Raw genomic sequence first — 19457 nt, 5'->3', positions numbered from 1 at the left:
CCTTCTCTTGATAATGGCTCCAAAATGGGAGCCGAAACTCATGAGCAAAAAAATTGAGTCGTGGTCAAAAGTCTCTAGCAAAAAATTTGTAGCTTCAATTCTCTCTCTGACCTATAAATAAAAGACAAGTTAATATAAAACGAAAATTTTATTACCAAAAGATTGGTACACTTACAATTACTTTTCGACATAATCACCGAAAAGATTGAGACATCTGCGGACAAACTTTCCAATACCCTCTTCAAAGAAAGTTGTCGCCAATGAACTGACCTTGAAACTTCTGGAAATTCCGCAGACAAAGCAGTAATGGTGAATCTGCGGTTTCCTTTAACCATTCTGTCGACTCGTTGAACTAGGTCATCTGAAACGACAGATTTGCATCCTTGGCCCCCTTCATCATATACTTTCGATACCATTCACGCACAACACCATCACTCATGAAGTTTTTCTCATACACACGACTCATTCTCCGATGGGTTTCCGCAGCACTATGCTCTTCAGCCTGTAGAAAACGAATCACTTTTGGCGGGAGCATCAATAATGGCGGACCTGTTTACGTGGCTGTAGCACAACGCTGACTGACACCTGAATGTCAACAATAGCGGTGTGTGTAGTGCGAGAGTTTCGCAGTCACCTACAGCCTTTTCTTCTGCTCGCGTAGCGTCTGCACGGAGCGATCGGAGGTTGAAATAAAAACGGCCCTCGTATTACTCAAATTAACCTAGTTTATTCAATCATTGATATTTTAATGAAATTAATATATCTAATATAATGGAAATGTACCTGTAGATAACGTTCAAATTACATAAAAATATTCAGAATTTCTTAGAGATTTAAAAAAAACAAGGTGATTAATTTGAAAATAACAAAGTTCATTCTGTTTAGAGCTATAGTAAAGATTTGAAAATTGTTGAAATATTAAGTTTGTCTATAAAAATAATTCTTTTTTAAGATATTATATTTTCAATATTTTAATTTTGTTTTATTTTGTTACTAAAAGTAACATTTGGTGAACATATTTTTGAAAAAGGATTTTTATTATTTCGGAGTACAGTTTAAAATACTCGAACTACGAGTCAATAATAGAAGGTTTGTAACAATAACAAGATGCGTAGACAAGTAGATAAGTGACTTCACCGGCTCTTCACAGATGTGAGAACGGCAACAACGCTAACATCTGTCAAAATTGTAGAAGTAACAATAGTGCATTGCATTAATTGATTAAAAATGGTTTTCCTTCAATAAAATGCCTTGTTGAGTTGTGAATGGAAGCAAAAATAGTTTTAAATACACGAAATTAAATTAAAAACATGTATCCTACCATCTTTTTCCGAAGGAAAAGACTATATTAAAGAAATGGATAGATATCTGTGAGTTAACGTCAATAGAATACGGATTTATTCGGACCATTTTTTAAAGGAAGATTATGTGCGTGATTTGAAGGCAGAACTTTTGAATCTCAAACCGAAATTCATTTTAAAAACAATTGCCATTCCTGTTTTAAATACTCCAAGTTCAAGGAAAACAAATGAAACTTATGAAGTTAGGCCTACAAACAAAGATGACACTAAGGAAAATGATCGAAATGACCGGAAAAAAACAAAAGTGAAATTTATCATTCAGACTCAGTTACTTTGGGTGTTAACTCGAAGAATGAGCCTTCCATCACTTAACCGGGAATGTTAGTATATTGATTGAAAAACATGAACTGTAAAATTTAAATAATCGAATTTAATCACGTTTCATTCTTTCATTTAATAGAGCAATAAAGACGTACAAAATATTTAGTCTCAATAAATGTGTTAGTTAGAAATATATTCTTTTGTATAACCAGATCAGGAAAAGATAACCCACATCCTCGTAACTCGAACATAATGTTAGTGAGGTTCTGTTTGACATAAAAATTTAAACAAAACAAAAATGTAAACATAATGACGTAACTGGTGTTTTAGCAACTGATTGTTTACAAAAGCATGCGCATGTCACAAACCTTCTATTATTCTAGTAACCTTGGTAATAAGGACAGTTTTTTGAAGGGATGGAACGAACGATTAGGTGTTAATACACACTTCCGTGAACTCTATTTTCATTCATTCATGTAATACACCGTCACTTTTATCCACAATTCTAACAAAAACTGTGTAAATAGCGCCATAGTATCGGCCATGTAAAAATTTCGCATATTGGGGCGATCTATACTCAAAACTGTCTATGGAAGAGTCACAGACATGTTAACTTCAACCAAATCAAATTGGAAGCGGATTGATTGCACTCTTTTCGGACGACTCTATTCTGGATATTAGAATGAGTCACTTGTTCATTGAAATTATTAATCAGAAACCCTTTACAAGCAACTTAATATCAAGTGAACATGTAAAAATGGTAACATCAACTTCCATTTTTTATTCTTTAAAATTTAAGCTTCGTGGAGGGAAATTAGAAAAATAATACATCGCGCCTCCGTTCAAATAGTGTCATAAGTCAAAAAATTTTTGGTAGGAAATTCTTCTTTCAAATATTGTAACTGTTGTGGTAACCTTGTCAATTTTTGAGTTATTAGAAGTTGGAATTAATTTCAAATGCTTATTACTCGATATTTGAGCGGAGATGCGATACGTTTATTTAGAAATCTCATTTCAAATTTTTATTAATAACGTATATAAATTTCAAAATGTCGTCATATAATACAATCTACACGTTTGATTGAGTCACTGGGATGCTGGTTTCTAGTAAAGGAGCTGTGTCTATTGATTTCGGAACCAAGATAGGTGATCGTGCCTCTATCGACCATGGATCCAACAGTTGAGAACCATTGTGCTGAATTAAGTTGCTATCGCCGAATTTTACTGATTTTCTAGATCCTCTTCTAGTACTGCTCAGATTTGGTGACAAAATATCGGGTATTATCGATGGTGATGGGACTGAAAAAGAAAAATAAATTTGAAAACTGAAAATTTCAGTTTTTTCAAGTTTCTACGAAAACCGTTAATTTGAGATATATCATTTTACTAACGAATTCCCCTTAATTTAAAGTGTAGAATCCAATGTCTAAGAGAAAATGGGGGTTACCGTTTGAAAAAATTAAGTTTTCGAAGTTTTTAGATAGTGAAATTCGGCACCATTTTCTGAACACCCTATATACATTTTTGTCAAGGTTTTCACAGATTTTGAAAGCTTTAAGTGTTATTTGTCCCAAAAATATTACACCTGGCTCACTTAAACTTAGAAATATAATTATTTTAGTTAAAAAATTTCGAAAATGTGAAATAATTAAAAAATGATGAACTTTAGGCATACGATGCCTTATATAAAGTTATATTGAAGTTTCACGTAGATTACAAAAATTTAATAAAAACTATAGCATTTCGTTTAAAATAACGAAGTTTCGGTTCACTTTGGGGATATTGTATGGCATATACCCTAGCCGCAACAGTTGCATTTCTCATACATTCAAAGTAAATGTCTATCATATCAAATGCTTCTTTGTTTGTAAGAATCATCTTAGATATAACTTTTAAGTAAATTTTCTATCGAATTTAATGCACAAAAATCGTAATGACACGTAAAAGAACAAATTACTAGGTTTATTAATTTGAAAGAAGACATATCTTTTTGTTTTGTTTTTTTCATGGTCCACTACTTGTTTTTATATATTTCCATTTTAACTTTCATAACGCAGTTTCCCGGTGACAGCATAAGTAATATTGACATAATAATTGGAACTATTATTAATAGAACAAGGAAAGACAATTTTGAGGGGTCAAAAAATGTTGTGAAAATTATGAATTTTAATTCGAGAGAGAGAGAGAGTTAACTAGTGAAATAAAAAGTTATTGAGGAATAGCAAATTTTCCATATAAAGAAATAAGATTGAGAATTGATATAATTTCCAAGAAATTCATTTTATGGAAAGATTTGTTTGTGTATTAGTTAAATTCTTCATTCGACGAAAAATTCGACTTTCGTGATGGTGCTCTGCTGCTCACGGCTTTTTTAATTTCACTAGGTGGTGCGATCTATGTTATAAAAGAATTTATTATTGTTTCATTACATTCTTTCATTAGAGCATTTTCTTGTTTCTCTTATTTTTAAGTTTAGTCTACATTGATCCACCATGTTGTGCGATTTTCCTATTCGGATCTTCTGGCAAACGATAAACTTTATTGAAATGAGTATACACAAAAAAATTCAACGACTTACAACTTTATTTTTATTTCCAGAAAAAAAAATTGACATTTATACCGATAATATTGAAGACTCTTGTGGAAACAACCATTGGTCAGATTTAAGTAATCCTAGCCACATTATACAAGGAGCACATTTGATCTATTCTAGCTTTGATATTAATACCGAATGTAATAATCTCTGGATTCTCTTATCTTGACTTATGATCAAAGTGTAGACTGAAAATTTTTCCATTTCTTTAGTTTCGTTTGTTACTAAAAAACACCCCAGTTTGGATGAGAATATAAGACATAGATCGTTACTGTTTAAGTTTAACACATTTATTTTTATTTCTTTCTCATTTTTTACACAAAATATTGAAAATGAGAAATTATTTAAAAAACGACCCAATCTTCAGCAATATACTGAAGAAGATGTTGTCAATGATGTATTGAATAAAAGCAACGATGTAGACTTTTTAAATCGAATTGTTACTATGGATGAGACTTGGGTACATTTCTACGATCCAGAAACAAAGCAACAATCGATGGAATGCCGACACTCTGATTCTCCAAGACCTAAGAAGTTTCGTGTCTAAAAATCTGCTGCAAAAGTTCTTTCTTCAGTTTTTTGGGATTGCCATGTAGAAATCATGATTGATTTTTTGGAATAGGGTAGAACAATAACTGGAGATTACTATTCGACATTACTGACCATTCTACGAGGAAAACGTGAAGAGAAAAGACTCGGAAAGATATCCAAATGTGTTTTGTTTTTGCAGGTCAACGCCCCTGCTCATAAATCTCATGTCGTGATTTAGGTTTTGAATTACTAGAACACCCCCCTTAATCACCAGATTTGGCTCCGTCCGACTATCATATCTTTCCTCAACTGAAAAAAAGTTTAAAAGGTCATAAATATTGGTTAGAAATTTTTTTTGGTTCTATAGCAGGCTAAGAATTTTTCAATTTATTCTCGTATACTCTAATTCTTCAATTAAATAATTACCTGCACCTGTTGGACTTTGTGTAGGAGTTGGTTTCGTTTCGTAGTAAGTGACTTGCTTTCTTGAACTTAAGTAGCTCGTTGCTGTTGGTTGGGAACTATAATGCACATTTGGTACCTGAAATAGTCAAATTTTGAAATATAATAAAGAGGATAGTGAAACTACAAATACTCTAGAGTACACTCTACCACTGCGATGTTATCATACTCTGATCTTGTTTTACCGATATGTACTACAATCGAAATAAAAGAAACCAAATGTAACAGGTGAGTTTAACCTTATGTACTGTTATTCTCGTATATAACGTAAGTATCGATGATATTCCTATCTTCAAAATCCATTGTAGTGAACTTACCCTGTATAACTGGTCATCCAAAGCTCTGCCGCGACCAGCTTTCAATTCCTGGTATTGAGATATCACGCATAGAAGACTATATATCTGCAATATTATGAATAATTAAAACAAACTAATTAATTTTCTACTTTCAAGTGAAATTTCATTTCTCAAAAATTCTCTTCAAGTGAAAAAATTTCAAAATATTTTTATCGACTTCAAAATGGTCTGTGAATACGGTATATGTACGAGGGGGTACCCAAAAGTAACCGGAATAGCATTGCCATGGGTGGAGCTTTTGTAGTACTGATTTCTGCCTTTAGGGCCTGCCTAGCGCAACACGTCGCCAGTTCAGTGCCGCACGGGCGATTGACCTGCACTGCTGCTTCGTTTTTTTGTGATGGCAAATTTAAGTGAACAACGTGCCGCTGTGAAATTTTGTTTTCTACTCGGTAAAAACGCTGCTGAAACTGTTTTAATGTTGAAAACTGCTTACAAAGATGATGCTATGGGAAAAACTCAAGTGTATAAGTTGTTTTCTCGATTTAAAAATGTCAACATGTCGATTGAAGACAAACCTCGCTCTAAACGTCCATTAAGAATTCGAGAGCTTGTGCGCACAGTCTGAAATCAGTGGAATATCTTGGAGCTCGGTTTAGCAAACAGGTGACTGCATCACTGCATCACACAATTTTACAAAAATTATGTTAAATTAGGTATTTTGTTGTTACCAGAAAGTAGTGCTAAAATAAATAAAACCAATATTCAAAGTTTATAATTTTAGTTTGGAATGGTTATATTTTGCATCAACTGGCTTAGCTGTTTCTTGTTACACCTGATTCGGTCTGATTTTCTTAGACAACCTGCTGATATTTTCAGAGTTTCGGTCACAGTTTACGCAGTTTTAGTTTTTAAGTGTCAATGAACATTGTACATTTTGCGTATGTTCAGTGGGGAAAATTATACAAAAATCAAAACCTATTTTTAAGTGTTATTTATTTTAATAGTGTTATCACGTGTTTCAAAATATCACAATTTTTATGCAAGTTCAGAAGCCTATAGATTACCGTATTTTCAAATTTTCCGCCTTAGCTAAGATCAAAATGGCGGGTTTCGGTATTAGGACGTTCGCGCATTTTGAGGTTTATTCTCCCTCCATATATCTGATCGGAATCGCCAGTGACAGGGCGTTTTAGCGGGCAAGATGGACAATCGCCTACTACGTATACTAATTACCTGGCCATTATACTGTGCGATCGGAGGTTGAAAGAAAAAAACCCTCGTAACATTTGATCGGGTTGTATAATTCAGTTGATTTTTTGTTTTGTGGGATATAATGTTATCTCTCAACCATGATGGTATTTAGAATGTTTAATCCAGATTAATATGAATTTTGGCTGTTACTTTTCCTATTTTTAAATTGGAATTTTCGAGGCCTAATCCACCTTGCTTACATCAGACTGGTCGGGGTTTTACTAGATATCTTGTATAAGCCATCCCACTAATTTTTTTTTTTTGGAAAGGTGTCATTCTTAACCTGCGGGATAGCGCCAATCAAATTAGTGACGACACTCTTCAGATTTTTTTATATAAACCTGTTTAGTGTACATTTATTATTTTATTGTTAGGGATATATTTGATTTTCAAAATTTTTGCAAGATTGCCATCTACTTACATGTAATGAATTTAAAAAGAAGTCTAACGTTATTATAATAGCTGCCGGAGGGTTCCACTGCACCTGAAACAGTTAATATTTTCAATAACGTAATCCACACAGTCGGAATTTATAAGGAATTTTAACTCTCATTGTTAAAATAAATTAATTTTTGCAAATCGCTACTCTATCACATTACTGATTAAGTGAAATAAACTCAATTTTTCCGATGTTGAAATGAGAACTGGAGAGAGCTTGGCAGAAGAACAAAGCTATAATGTAAATGACGAATGGGAATATATAGAGAAAACTATAAAGAAGGTGGAAAAAATAATAATACCACAGAATCGATGCTAATCATGAAGAAGAAATTGGATAGAGAAAACAAGTCAAATAGAAAATTGTTCAGACCAAAACAGATAAAGATAAAAAACAGTATGAAGAGCAAAGATGAATAACAAAGAAGACGTGTAGAACAAGAAAGAATGTTGAAGAAAATAAGGCACATATAAGAAAACTCTCTATATAAAGAAATGAACAATTTCTATAAAGAAATAAAATATAGTAAAAGGCTAGCTGACACTCAATTCAAGTAGCAGACTTCGTGTTATGGGTGAAAACGGTTGAAATGCCAAATATACTATGAAAATTGAAAACATTCAGTAATATTTCAAATTGAAATTGTGGACAAATCATTGATTATATCTAAATAATACAAATATCTTTTAATATATAAAAATTCAGTGTTCGTGTGTGTGTTCCGAATGAATTCAAAAACGAGTCAACTGATATTCATGATACTTGGTATAAAGATGTAATTTGGTCCAACTTAAATGATAGGATAGTTATTATTCAAATTAATGGCCTCAGTAATTAATAATAAACTGATCATCAACTGATCTGTTCCATAAGTCTGGAACATATGGCGCCTTAAGCGAATTTCTTTACAGAGAACTGTATAATTTTGTCATTTGCACATCATAGATGGCGCCACACTTTAATGTGATATATTTTCTTAGACTACGCACTATACATGTCTTATTTTGCCTATACCACTTAACGTCGCTTCTTTCAAATCATTTTTCATTTTGTCTTTGTTGCGTACATTACTTCGAATATTTTTTTTTCACTTCTAACTTACAGTTATTCAGAGAACAGTGAAATTCATTCACATTAAAAATTCAATTACTATTTTTAGTAAAATGCCACCCAAAAAATCCAACCTTAATGCCCGTAGCAAGAAGACTCGATGTGCACGTGTTGAAATAGCTCATGAATCAGTTGAACAGAGAGCAGAAAAAAATGCAGCTCAAAGAATTAGCACAGCCGAAATTCGTGCACGAGAACAGCGTGATAATCGTCGAAAAGAAAATGCATTGAGAACCAGGGTGGCACGTCAACAACATATAGAGAACAAAACCGAGAAAATCATCGAACCAACCGCGCAGTAACACGTGGATCATTTTTTCGTTTTGAATTTAATTATGAACCAGAGATCAATTATTCGGTTGTTGCAAAATATGCAATTATTGTCAGGCATTAAAATTTCTCATTGAAACGCCCAGCATGTGTTGCGCATCAGGAAAAGTTGTATTGTCACCACTTCCTACTCCACCTGAACCTTTGAAATCCCTTCTTTCTGGTATTTCAAATGAGTCAAAATTATTTTTGCATAAGATGCGAAAATTTAATTCGTCGTTTGGAGCGTGCAAAGTTTGTGATTTTGGTCGTAATTTTGAGACAACATTCAAAATTCAAGGCCAGGTATATCATAAAATTGGGTCATCGATGCCAATGCCAAATGATCCAAAATTTCTTCAGATCTATTTTATGGGCAATTGTGAAGAACGTGTAACAACTCGATGCCAGTATAATTTCATTAAACAAGCAGAAGAGAGAGCAATTGTATTGTCATTGGAATTATTTCAAATCAAATCACTCAGCACAGCAACGCGTGGCTGGTCTGCTAGTTTGTATATGTTATAGTCAATTCACAGGTATTAGTTTGTATGTTGTAGTCAACTTTCTAAACCCCATGCGTTCATGTTTGAGCAGTCAATCCTCAAGTTTGAGTTTTTATTCGTAGTTCAATTGAGTATCTGTTTCTAAGTAGAATATAATGATATTTGTTAATATTCATGTCCATTGTTTGAACGTCTTTATAATGAAAATGGAAAATTATTCCTCATCTCATATGGTGATTCTCGAACATATAACGTTAAATCCTTCACATAATTTTCAGAACATTTTCAATGGCAGTGGCATTTCTCAAAACCTTTGTCTCTAAATTCACAAGGTTTGCCGTACGTTGGGCATATTTTGAACAATATTATCGAATAAACAATTTCATGAGCTTTTGCTTCATTGAAATAATTTTTTTCATAACTGTTACTGTAACTGAAATTAATAAAAAATTGATATTTGTATGTTACGTGAAGTGACTATCTTTCATGGCTATAAAAATAGCGATGAAAATGACATTGTTGAAAATCAAGAAAATCAACGTTGACATCATATCTCTGCATCGTGACTCATTATTTTATGTAAAAAATTTCATACAAAAAACCTTGTGTTTGATCTATTGAATTTTTATCTCCAATTACAAACTCTAAATTTGTATAGACCTGTTATTTTGTAACTTGTTGGTGCTCATCTTTACTTTTGAAGTATCTAACAATTTATAAATGTTTGGCTAAAATAAATTTACTTTGTCAGTCTCTGAACAGAGGGTAAATTTGGTTAGGATTTGTTACCGCAAGATAATCAAGTCGGCGATGTCACATATGAGGCGTACGGTCGCTTAAAAGGATTTTAACGATTATTAATGAAACACATTTACTTTTTTTCTAATATAATTTGAAAGATGTTTCAACATAATCTTATATGTAATATACACCTTTCTTTAACTTTTTACTTCTTGGTCCTTTTTACATGTTTTTCGTGATGATTTATCCTGATTTTAGGTCTCTTTTTCTATAAAATCAGTTCAAATTAATAGGTATAACTTAGACGTTTCGATCTACTTCGATAGGAAAAATTAAAAAAAATATATGAATCGAAAGGATTTTCAATGCTCGTTCTGAAAATCCAAACCCCGAATATTTTCGTTGATTCGATAAAAAGATATTAATTAAAACCGTGGTTGCAGATTCAGATTAGAAAATAGTCCTCTGGAAAATATTAAAATACCTATGAAATGCTCCTAATTCTCTCGTTTCAAAAATATTTTCTTTTTTGTCTAAAGTGTTAGGGAAACCTGAAAAAAAATTAACTAATTATTCCGAATTATTCATTGCGCATAGGCCTGTGAGTTGGCTGTGCACGTGCGCAGAACTTGATGAATCCCAAAGTCTCCATGGGATGGAGTAACGGTCGTTTGTTTTGATGTTTGAATCAATTTGAATTAAGTAATTAAAATAGTGTATAAGATAGGAGATCGTTCTATTTACTAATGAGGTAACGTAATTACAGTAATAAATGGATCTTTCAAAAGTCATCGGCGTCGTTAGATTATACCTGTAAACTTTTTAGAAACCAAGATTCTGTTGGTTTAGATTATGTTTGGACGTTTCCGATTTAATTTCAGTGAATGTTACTATAAGCAAAAAAGTAAAACAACAGATCTTTCAAAGACTAAGACAAAATTATCAGTCAAGGTAAATCGATAAATGCTTTCAATAGCAGACAAATTAGGAATTTTGTTGCTAATCTCCCACACCAATTTTTGTCAGTAAGCCTCAAAAAACAGTGGACGACCATTACCATTGATGAGATTCACATCACATTTGTGTTCTACTTATCGAAATGTATTGTAATAATAATAATAATAACAAAAGGTTCGTTCCAACCCGTCGTTGGTACGGTGAAGATTCTGCGCAATAGAGATTACGTGATCCAACCGACTAAGGTAACGTGAACCGTTTCTGGGACGGTCTTCTCGATACTTGGTTGATAGCAAGTACTGTTACAAGAACCGTGCATAGTCGGAGATTGCGCAGAAAATACCATTTAAACGATTCCAATAACCGTTCCAAGAACGGTCTAGACTAGCAGGTTGGAACAAACCTAAATCAAATACCACGGTGCAATATTAAAATAAACGAATCACATAATTGGAACTCTTTTGCAGCAAAATTAATAGGATGAGGAACTGTATAAAATGTTAAATAAAGATTATATATGTATATAAAGTTAATTATAGAGATGAAGGAATCAATATTGAATCTTGAAATGGTTCATTCATGGTTCAAATCATACCTTACCAACAGAAGCTTGTAAGGGTTGATAAAACGACGTCTTCTTGCAAAACAATAGAATGTGGTGTGCTCCAAGGCTCAGTACTAGGCCCTATTTTGTTCATAAACGACATCGCCTATCTAGATATCAGTTGCAGGCGTCACTAGTTTCTCCAGGAACAGCTCTGATCTCACGGAACTTCATAGGACCATATCTAGTGACCTAATCACCCTTAAATCATGGTGTGATTCTAATCTTCTCTGTCTCAACTTTGCAACATTGCAACCTTTTATTATCAAATAACACCACAATTGACGTCGTTGAATCTGTAAAATTCTTGGGGCTTGTGGACAATTCCTTGAAATGGGAGCTACATATTACCGCCTTATCTAAAAAATTAAGCTCCTCCTGTTTTGCGCTGAGATCAGTTCCCAAAGAACTGAACTTATCCACCTTCTTAAAAGTTTATTATGCCCTTATTTAGTCGCCTCTCTGATTTGCCCTTCCCTTCTGGGGTACGTGTGGTGCGACGAATCTTTAAACTACAAAAGAGAACTGTTGGATATATACTTGGACTAAATAGCAGTGCTCACTGCAGGGACTTCTTCAAAAGATTAAAAAGTCTGACTCTTTCTTCCTTTTCCATCTTTGAATCTGTTTGCCTAATTCGTAAGCATGCATCTCTACTTTCAAAAAGTCCTTTACCTACCTATTCCACGCTCAAAATTAATTACGGGTTCAATATTTTACAATGTAAAAAATGCATAATCACTTGCCAATTGAAATCAAATCGATATCATCTTTTCTCGCTTTTTGCAATAATTTTAGGGCATATTTACTGTAAAGTAACTTCTACTCTGTAAACTACTTCTATTCTAGTAATACTATTTAATTCCGGACATGCTGCATACAGGTTTACCCATAATTTTGTTATTCATTATGGATTTTTTCTCTATATTGAAATTTTATTTTATTTGTATCTTTATTTAGTTATTTTTATTTTTGTTTTTCAGTTTTTACAAGCTTTTGTTTACAAATTGTAACAATTTTTTGACAACAAAGCATTTCCCTCTCTCTCTCTCTCTCTCTCTCTCTCTCTCTCTCTCTCAGTGTATTGCGGGAACAGACATCATAAAAAAAGTTATAAAAGCGACAACCACGAGAAAAAACTATAAACACTGAAAAACAAAACGAATAATCGAAAAATCAAAAAAGATTCAGGAGTATTAGTTATAATCGGAAGACCAAGCAGAGTTACGAAATTAAATAAAAAAGTTTCGGAAGTATTAGCTGTAATGGGGAAACCAAACAGGTCATAAAAAAATAAAATTCGTGTACACAAGTAGTGTTGAGAAATCAAACGGGAAATTTCGGGTCTTCAAAGGACTAATTAAAATAGAATAAATATAATGAAAAAAAAAAGTGGGCGAAGACTCGAAGTTAGGATCCAGTACGGGATACATCAAAGCCAAATTCACGCGCAGTGATACATTGAGCTGATCTAACAACATAAATATAAACATTTGTCATTTACATTATCATATTAGTTCTTCGAATGTAGAATATAAAAACCGTTTTCATTAAAAGGCATTATTAAATTATAAAATGTAAATAGACGAGTAAAATGTACCTTCCTGTAAGGAAGTTTGGTTTAAACAGAGTACCAGATGTGAACTGAGTCCTTTTTGTACCCCATTCGTCTATTAGAACTTCGGTAGTCTTTTATCTGATGCATTTAATCTTGTCGCCAACCAACTATCTCTGACGATTCGGTTGTTGTCATCCGTTTATTCAGTTTTTTGTGTTTAAAAACACATGCTATAAACCAGGGCTTCTTAAACTTTTTTATATAGCGACCCCCTTCAAACTTAGGAAATTTTAAACGACCCCCTCCTCCATATAAACGTTCAGTTGAAAATCGAGGAGCGCGTTGTATTTATTATTTTAAATGCTACTTCCATATTTTCATTTATAGGCCCTACATAACAGTTTTGCATTGCCTCTTTTTTCAAAAAATAGTTATAATAAAACTACAATAGTATTTTGTATGATTTTTATTTGTATTTATATTTGTACGTAGTGTGTATACTAATTTTAAAATTTTATTTATAATGATTGAAAAGTATCAGATCTTTGCGACCCTTTTTCAGTAGTCTCGCGACCCCCCTGGGGGTCGCGACCCACAGTTTAAGAAGCCCTGCTATAAACTATAAATGTGTAAAATCTTGAGTAGCTTTGTCAACTGATTTCAGTTTTACTTTACATGTTTTTCGGTTTTGCAAATGATCCATAGCAACCCCTTTCGTGACTACTCGATAAATGAAAAATTTATTCACTCTAATTAATTCAGCACTTCTAATTCTGATTGCATTATGAGTTTTCTCAGTATTCTTCTTTTTTAAACATTAAAATATATTTGAAATATGTTGCTGTGTTTGTATATGAAAATCTTTATTATTAGATTCATATCTGTCTTAATTCTCACTACACTGTGCAATTTCGTTGTCTTAATTTGCTCATGATCTCAAGAAAACCATATTTATATTTATTTGATAATTTATGAATTAAATGAATCTCACTAAACGATGCCACTGCTTATCGTAGACTGTCTGGCAGGTATATTTCGAAGACATTATGTACATACGCCTTCCGACAGCTTCGGTCAATAGAAATGCATTTATTTTTACGATTTAATGTTTTCATTGGTATACAGTGAATATGATGAGTCCACACGAACTGACGGTTTTTATACAGTGAGTAAACATTTTCATTCCTTAATTTGGTATGAGTGCCGTGCGTATTTACGAAATATTGAATTTTGTGATTGATATATATTGATTTTCCTTCGCCTAACTGTCTTTTTTTTCTAGTTCTTAGAAGAATTTTATAGTCGTTCAGATAGGAAACTTGGAAGTTTATTTTTAAAAATCAACTTTTTCAATTTTTTGATTTACTCTATTCGAAAATCTTTGATTTTTCTTAGTGGAAAATTAAAAACTTTTGTTTTTAGTCTATCTTCGTACAAAATCTACAATTTTATATTGTAAGAATTTAATCGATTTATCAACAAATAAAGTTTACTTACGCCACTGATACTCTTATATGGAATGAAAGGATATGATTCAAAATAATCCATTTTTTTACAAACAACACGTTTGACCCATTGTATTAGCACTAATACTTCACTAAAACAATATCTAAATACTCAAAAATATTTCACTTCATCAAAACGAATACAGATACATAGCGAGGTTGCCTAGCTTATACTTTTTCATAAACTTTTTGACCAAAATTATTTTCTAGGTCATGAAAATATTTTTGTTTAGATCAATTGTGGAAAATATTGACCATTAACCAAATTTAGTGAGGACTAGAGCCAGATTCTTATTGATTTTTAATAATATTACGATGTATAAATAAGTATTTGTGAAACGTAACCTGCATTCAGATAATAGACATTAATTCTAAAATTTGACAACATTGAGGTCTACTGTAACATTCGTCCAAGTACTTGAACATAATTTCAATCCCAGATGATGAATACATAAGTATTTGAAAGCTTGAGATATATTAAAGTTAGTACACTTTGGGGTTTAGTTTTGCCACACTCTCAATAGGAAAACGCTCATATATAATTTCACGTTACTATTAACAGCAAATTTTTCCTTCAATATACCTGTCTCTTGTAGACGACGATCAATACAGAAATAATTCGGCGGCCCATATATTCCCTTGGGATTTGTCTCCGTATAAAGCTTTGCAACTGCTGGAATTCATTCTTGATTACCGAAATAATATCGATCATATTATATCTACATCTATCTTAATACACATCAAAGACTTAATACGTAAGGAGATATTTTTTTGTAAATTTTTTACATAGACATAATTACTCTGTTCGTTTATTTGTAAAGTTTCGCTTTCTTGTATTCCACCATTTGCACAGGAAAATGAAATGATAATAACAAACACTTTAAATTACCTGTAAGAAGGTTATACAAATCGATATCACCACGAGATTATGAAGATCATATAGTAAGAAACCAGATAGATTATATAATGATCTAGAGAAGATATCAAAATAGTATCTATAAAATCACTCCAAACCACCCAGGTGCAGATTTGGGATCAGACCATAATCCAATCGAAGCGAAATTCATGATAAGACTCAAAAGAATAAAGAAAAGGAATCAAAATAATAGAAGTATCGAGATAAATAAACTGGAATGACACAGCGAGTTGAACAAGAACCGAACATGGAACTGATAACCATTAAAGAATATATCGAAGAATCAGACAATAAAAGATATAATAATTGGTACCCGTAGAAAACTATTAAATGCAGGCAACAAAAGAGAAATGAAAAAAGAATAGATGAACGAACAAATACTGTCACTGATGGAAGAAGGAATATCATTTAAGAGTGTTTATAGAAACAAGTACAAAGAGATACAGCGTACAATAAGAAAGAATATTATAGAGGCAAAAGTGAAGTGGTTCAATGAGAAATGTGAAGAGATAGAAGAATTAGAAATAGTAGGAACCAGAAAGCAAAGACCGAACAGCTTATAAGTGGATAAAGATGACAAAATAATCATAGATATTCAAAGGAAATTAGAAAGATGGATAAAATATATACAACAACTTTTGATGATAACGGAATAGAAAAATCAGAAACAAGGAATTTGGAAAGTGGATTAGATATAACAATAGATCAAAAATATGAAGAATAACAAGGCACCTGGAACTGTTGAATTACCGGTAGAACTACTTAAGCTGTTTGAGAAAGACCAATTACATTTACTGACAAATCTTTTCAATACTATTTATAAAACAGGCACTATCCCATCAGATTGGCTAACATGTGTTTTCAAAACAAATGCTCGAAAATGAGAAGAGTATCGGTTTATATCACTAATGAGTCACACGCTCAAGACATTCTTGAAAGTTATACACAATAGAGTTTAACGAAAACTGGAGGAGGGTGTGAGTGACATTCAATTTGGTTTTACAAGTGGACTTGGTACTCCGAATGCCCTTCTCAATTTCAAATGTATTAATCCAACGCTGCCTTGATGTTAACATTGAAGTTCATACGAGATTTATTGATTACGAGAAGGCTTTTGATAGAGTCAAATGTGAAGAATTGATAAATAGATTACAGAGACCTCAAAATAATAGAAACCAGACAGCCAAGATGAATATAGAGAGAGAAGTAACAGGAGAAAAACATATAAAACGTGGATTAAGACAGACTTTATCAAAATATTTTGGTAAAGACTTAAAGAAAAGTGAAAACGTCAAATTTTATCTTTCTTTCAAAAATTATTGAAAAAACTAATGTTAAAATAGAAGAGACCTAAAATAAAGAACATTTAGATGCATCAATACTTTTTAATATAAATTCAGAAGTAATTATCCAGGAAGCATTAGGAGAAGAGGAAGCGAGGATCCGAGTAAATGAAGTCCCAGTTAATAGGATCTCTGAAGAGATAAAAATAAGAATTGAAATTGCTCACAGTGTATTTTATAAAATGAAAAACTTCCTTCGATATAAAAAATTAAATAAAGATTTGAAAAATATAATGATTGAATGTTACATATACTTGATCCTTCTAAACGGAATGGAGGCAGCTACTTTAAGCAAAGCAACAATGAAAAACTGAAAGCTATTGAAATGTAGATATTGAAAAGAATACTACGAATATCAAGGACAGATAGAATCGCAAATGAAGAAGTTTTACGTAAAATGGTAACATAATGAGAATTATTGACTACAATAAAAACTTCGGTCAGGTTCAATAAAACTAATTTTTCCCAATTTTCACTTCTCGTCATACTTTTCTTTAGTCAAAATGAAACTATTTGAATTTGTGAAAATTGCATGTTAATTAACTACGTAATAGCTAATTAACAACGTGATCGGTAACATCGAGAAATATCTGCATTAATTAGAAAAATACCTTTTCGTGGGCAAGATTAATTTAACTTCGACTTTGACGTGAGAATATAAACAAGTAATTATATCAAATTTAGCGTCTCGTTTGATGAATATAGTATATTAATCATTATTATGATCCGTAAAATAGTATATTACGCAACAAGAGTTGTAAGTAAGTAACCCATTACGCACGAAGTAAAAAATTGCAAGTGCATAAATTTCATGAGTGCGTAATGGGCTTACAACTCGTGTAATGTACTATACTTTTTCTACGCCCATTAATTTTCTTCCATTAAATAAAAAACATCGCAATTATTTAAACTTTATTATAATAGTTGTTAATAACAATTGAACAATTATTGTAAATCGATTACGCCTTATTATTTAATGGCGATGAACGGTTATTTATAATTGTAGTACTGCTCGGTACATCAGATTGATTGATTAATTGAATGAAGACGAAGATTGATAATTGGTAATTGCCTCCGATATTAGTAATGCGTTGTCAATTTTATTTTTAAGATATTGATTCACATACTGTAGAAGATTGCCAGCCATTAAGTCGTTTTAATGTTAGCATATCACCTTCTGTATCAACTAACTTAGTGGCTGATGATCTCCTGAAATAATGGCCTGTATATTGCTTTGGTTCCGGCAGCTCAAGATATTCAGCAATTTTACGTGGTGTATTACCGATTTTGTTTATCCCCACAACTTGTTTTATGCATTTTCCATTTCTGTAATTAAGAACTAAAGGAAGCCTTCTCCGAAAAGGATTTCACGTTATATTTGTGTCGCCAATTCATAAATTTTTGTTTGGTAATTTCGTACCTTTCTTTGGGTTTTAACGGTAACAAATTATGTGTGGCAGCTTGGGCTATTTCTAAAATCTCCGGCGGAGTTCTCATAATTTCGTCACTTTCAATACTATCAGACATATTCCTAGATAAAGTTGAGAAAATGTTCAGATACAATCATATTTTGTTCAAGAAATTGATAATATAAATGACATAACATTTATTTTCATAGCATGCTACTTAAAAAAACGTGTTCTATTTTTAAAGAAATTGCATAATGTGCTGCCTACATTCAAATTCTTCATCATCATCAGCATCACTCTTTCAATCCTTAATATATCTCGCTAATGCTAAAAGTTTTTATGTTTTTAAATTGACCAAATTTGTGTAAATAGACCAATAACATGAAAGTATGTTATGGTTAAATGTCATTTACAAGGAATGTTGACAGTGCGAATTTGACGTTCACAGACATGGTCGTAGAAAAAAGACAATAATAGATCATCGTTCAACATTCTTTTAATATATTGCGCGGTTGTGGATTGAAATCACATGTACGTCTCGCAATCTAGTCCAATTTTCAATGACGGTGATGGTGCCTTGGATTGAATGATCCTTTTTCCATATCTAATACTTCCATGCAAGACACACTGATCAACAATTCATAAGAACTTGTTTACGTTTTCACTCAAGCCATGTAATTAGTAGTAGTCACATTGAAGGCTTCCATCTGATGTATCAAACACAGCTATTTTGAAACACTCGGTATACATTTTATATTTAGGAGTTATTGTGATTGATTTCGAATGAGCATAAAGTAATTTCTATTTTCATGATATCTCTTTAAATTTTTGTGACATTCTGTAATCGTTTGAAGTTGATTAAATGGATAAATGTATCATCAAAGAAGAAAAATTCTAAAAAAAGTGCTAATCAATCAAAAACTTTATAGAGTTCGAAAAAGTTTCCGGACTTGTCAACTGGGATAAAATTACAAGACATGTGAGAAATTCTACGTTAAAGAAGGAAAATTAGTAGTTTCTTTTTGAGTAGAACGTCTACGCCAACATATACGAGAGCAAAATATCCAAATAAAAAGTAAATTGATAGAAGTCGGTAAGCATAAATTTTCTCGCTCGAGAAAATACCATTGGGTAATGAAAAGCAACAAAAATACTTACGGCATGTACTACTAAACTGTAGACAACATAAGCAAAATCTGCAGCTATAAAAATGGCGATGTTACAAATCCAAGGAATCAGCATGTATTTAGAATCCTGAAAAATAAAGAATGACGTGATATAATTGAAATTTTCATAAAAAAT

General features: G+C 32.1%; 1 protein-coding gene across 1 annotated transcript; it reads right to left on the bottom strand.

Annotated features, from left to right (window-relative positions):
* Positions 1–2629: 2629 nt before the first annotated feature.
* On the bottom strand, positions 2630–19457 carry LOC130893922 (uncharacterized). The gene is made up of 5 exons (XM_057800378.1): positions 19314–19457; positions 7180–7242; positions 5526–5609; positions 5173–5287; positions 2630–2921 (listed from the first exon to the last, which is right to left on the bottom strand). The coding sequence occupies exons 1-5, from the start codon at positions 19395–19397 to the stop codon at positions 2692–2694; spliced, it is 576 nt and encodes a 191-aa protein (XP_057656361.1). The 5' UTR covers positions 19398–19457; the 3' UTR covers positions 2630–2691.

The sequence above is a fragment of the Diorhabda carinulata genome, chromosome 5 (assembly GCF_026250575.1).
Source record: "Diorhabda carinulata isolate Delta chromosome 5, icDioCari1.1, whole genome shotgun sequence".
NCBI classification, from domain to species: Eukaryota; Metazoa; Arthropoda; class Insecta; order Coleoptera; family Chrysomelidae; genus Diorhabda; species Diorhabda carinulata.
The sequence above is the reverse complement of the archived record's forward strand: the minus strand, read 5'-3'. Positions and strand labels throughout refer to the sequence as shown.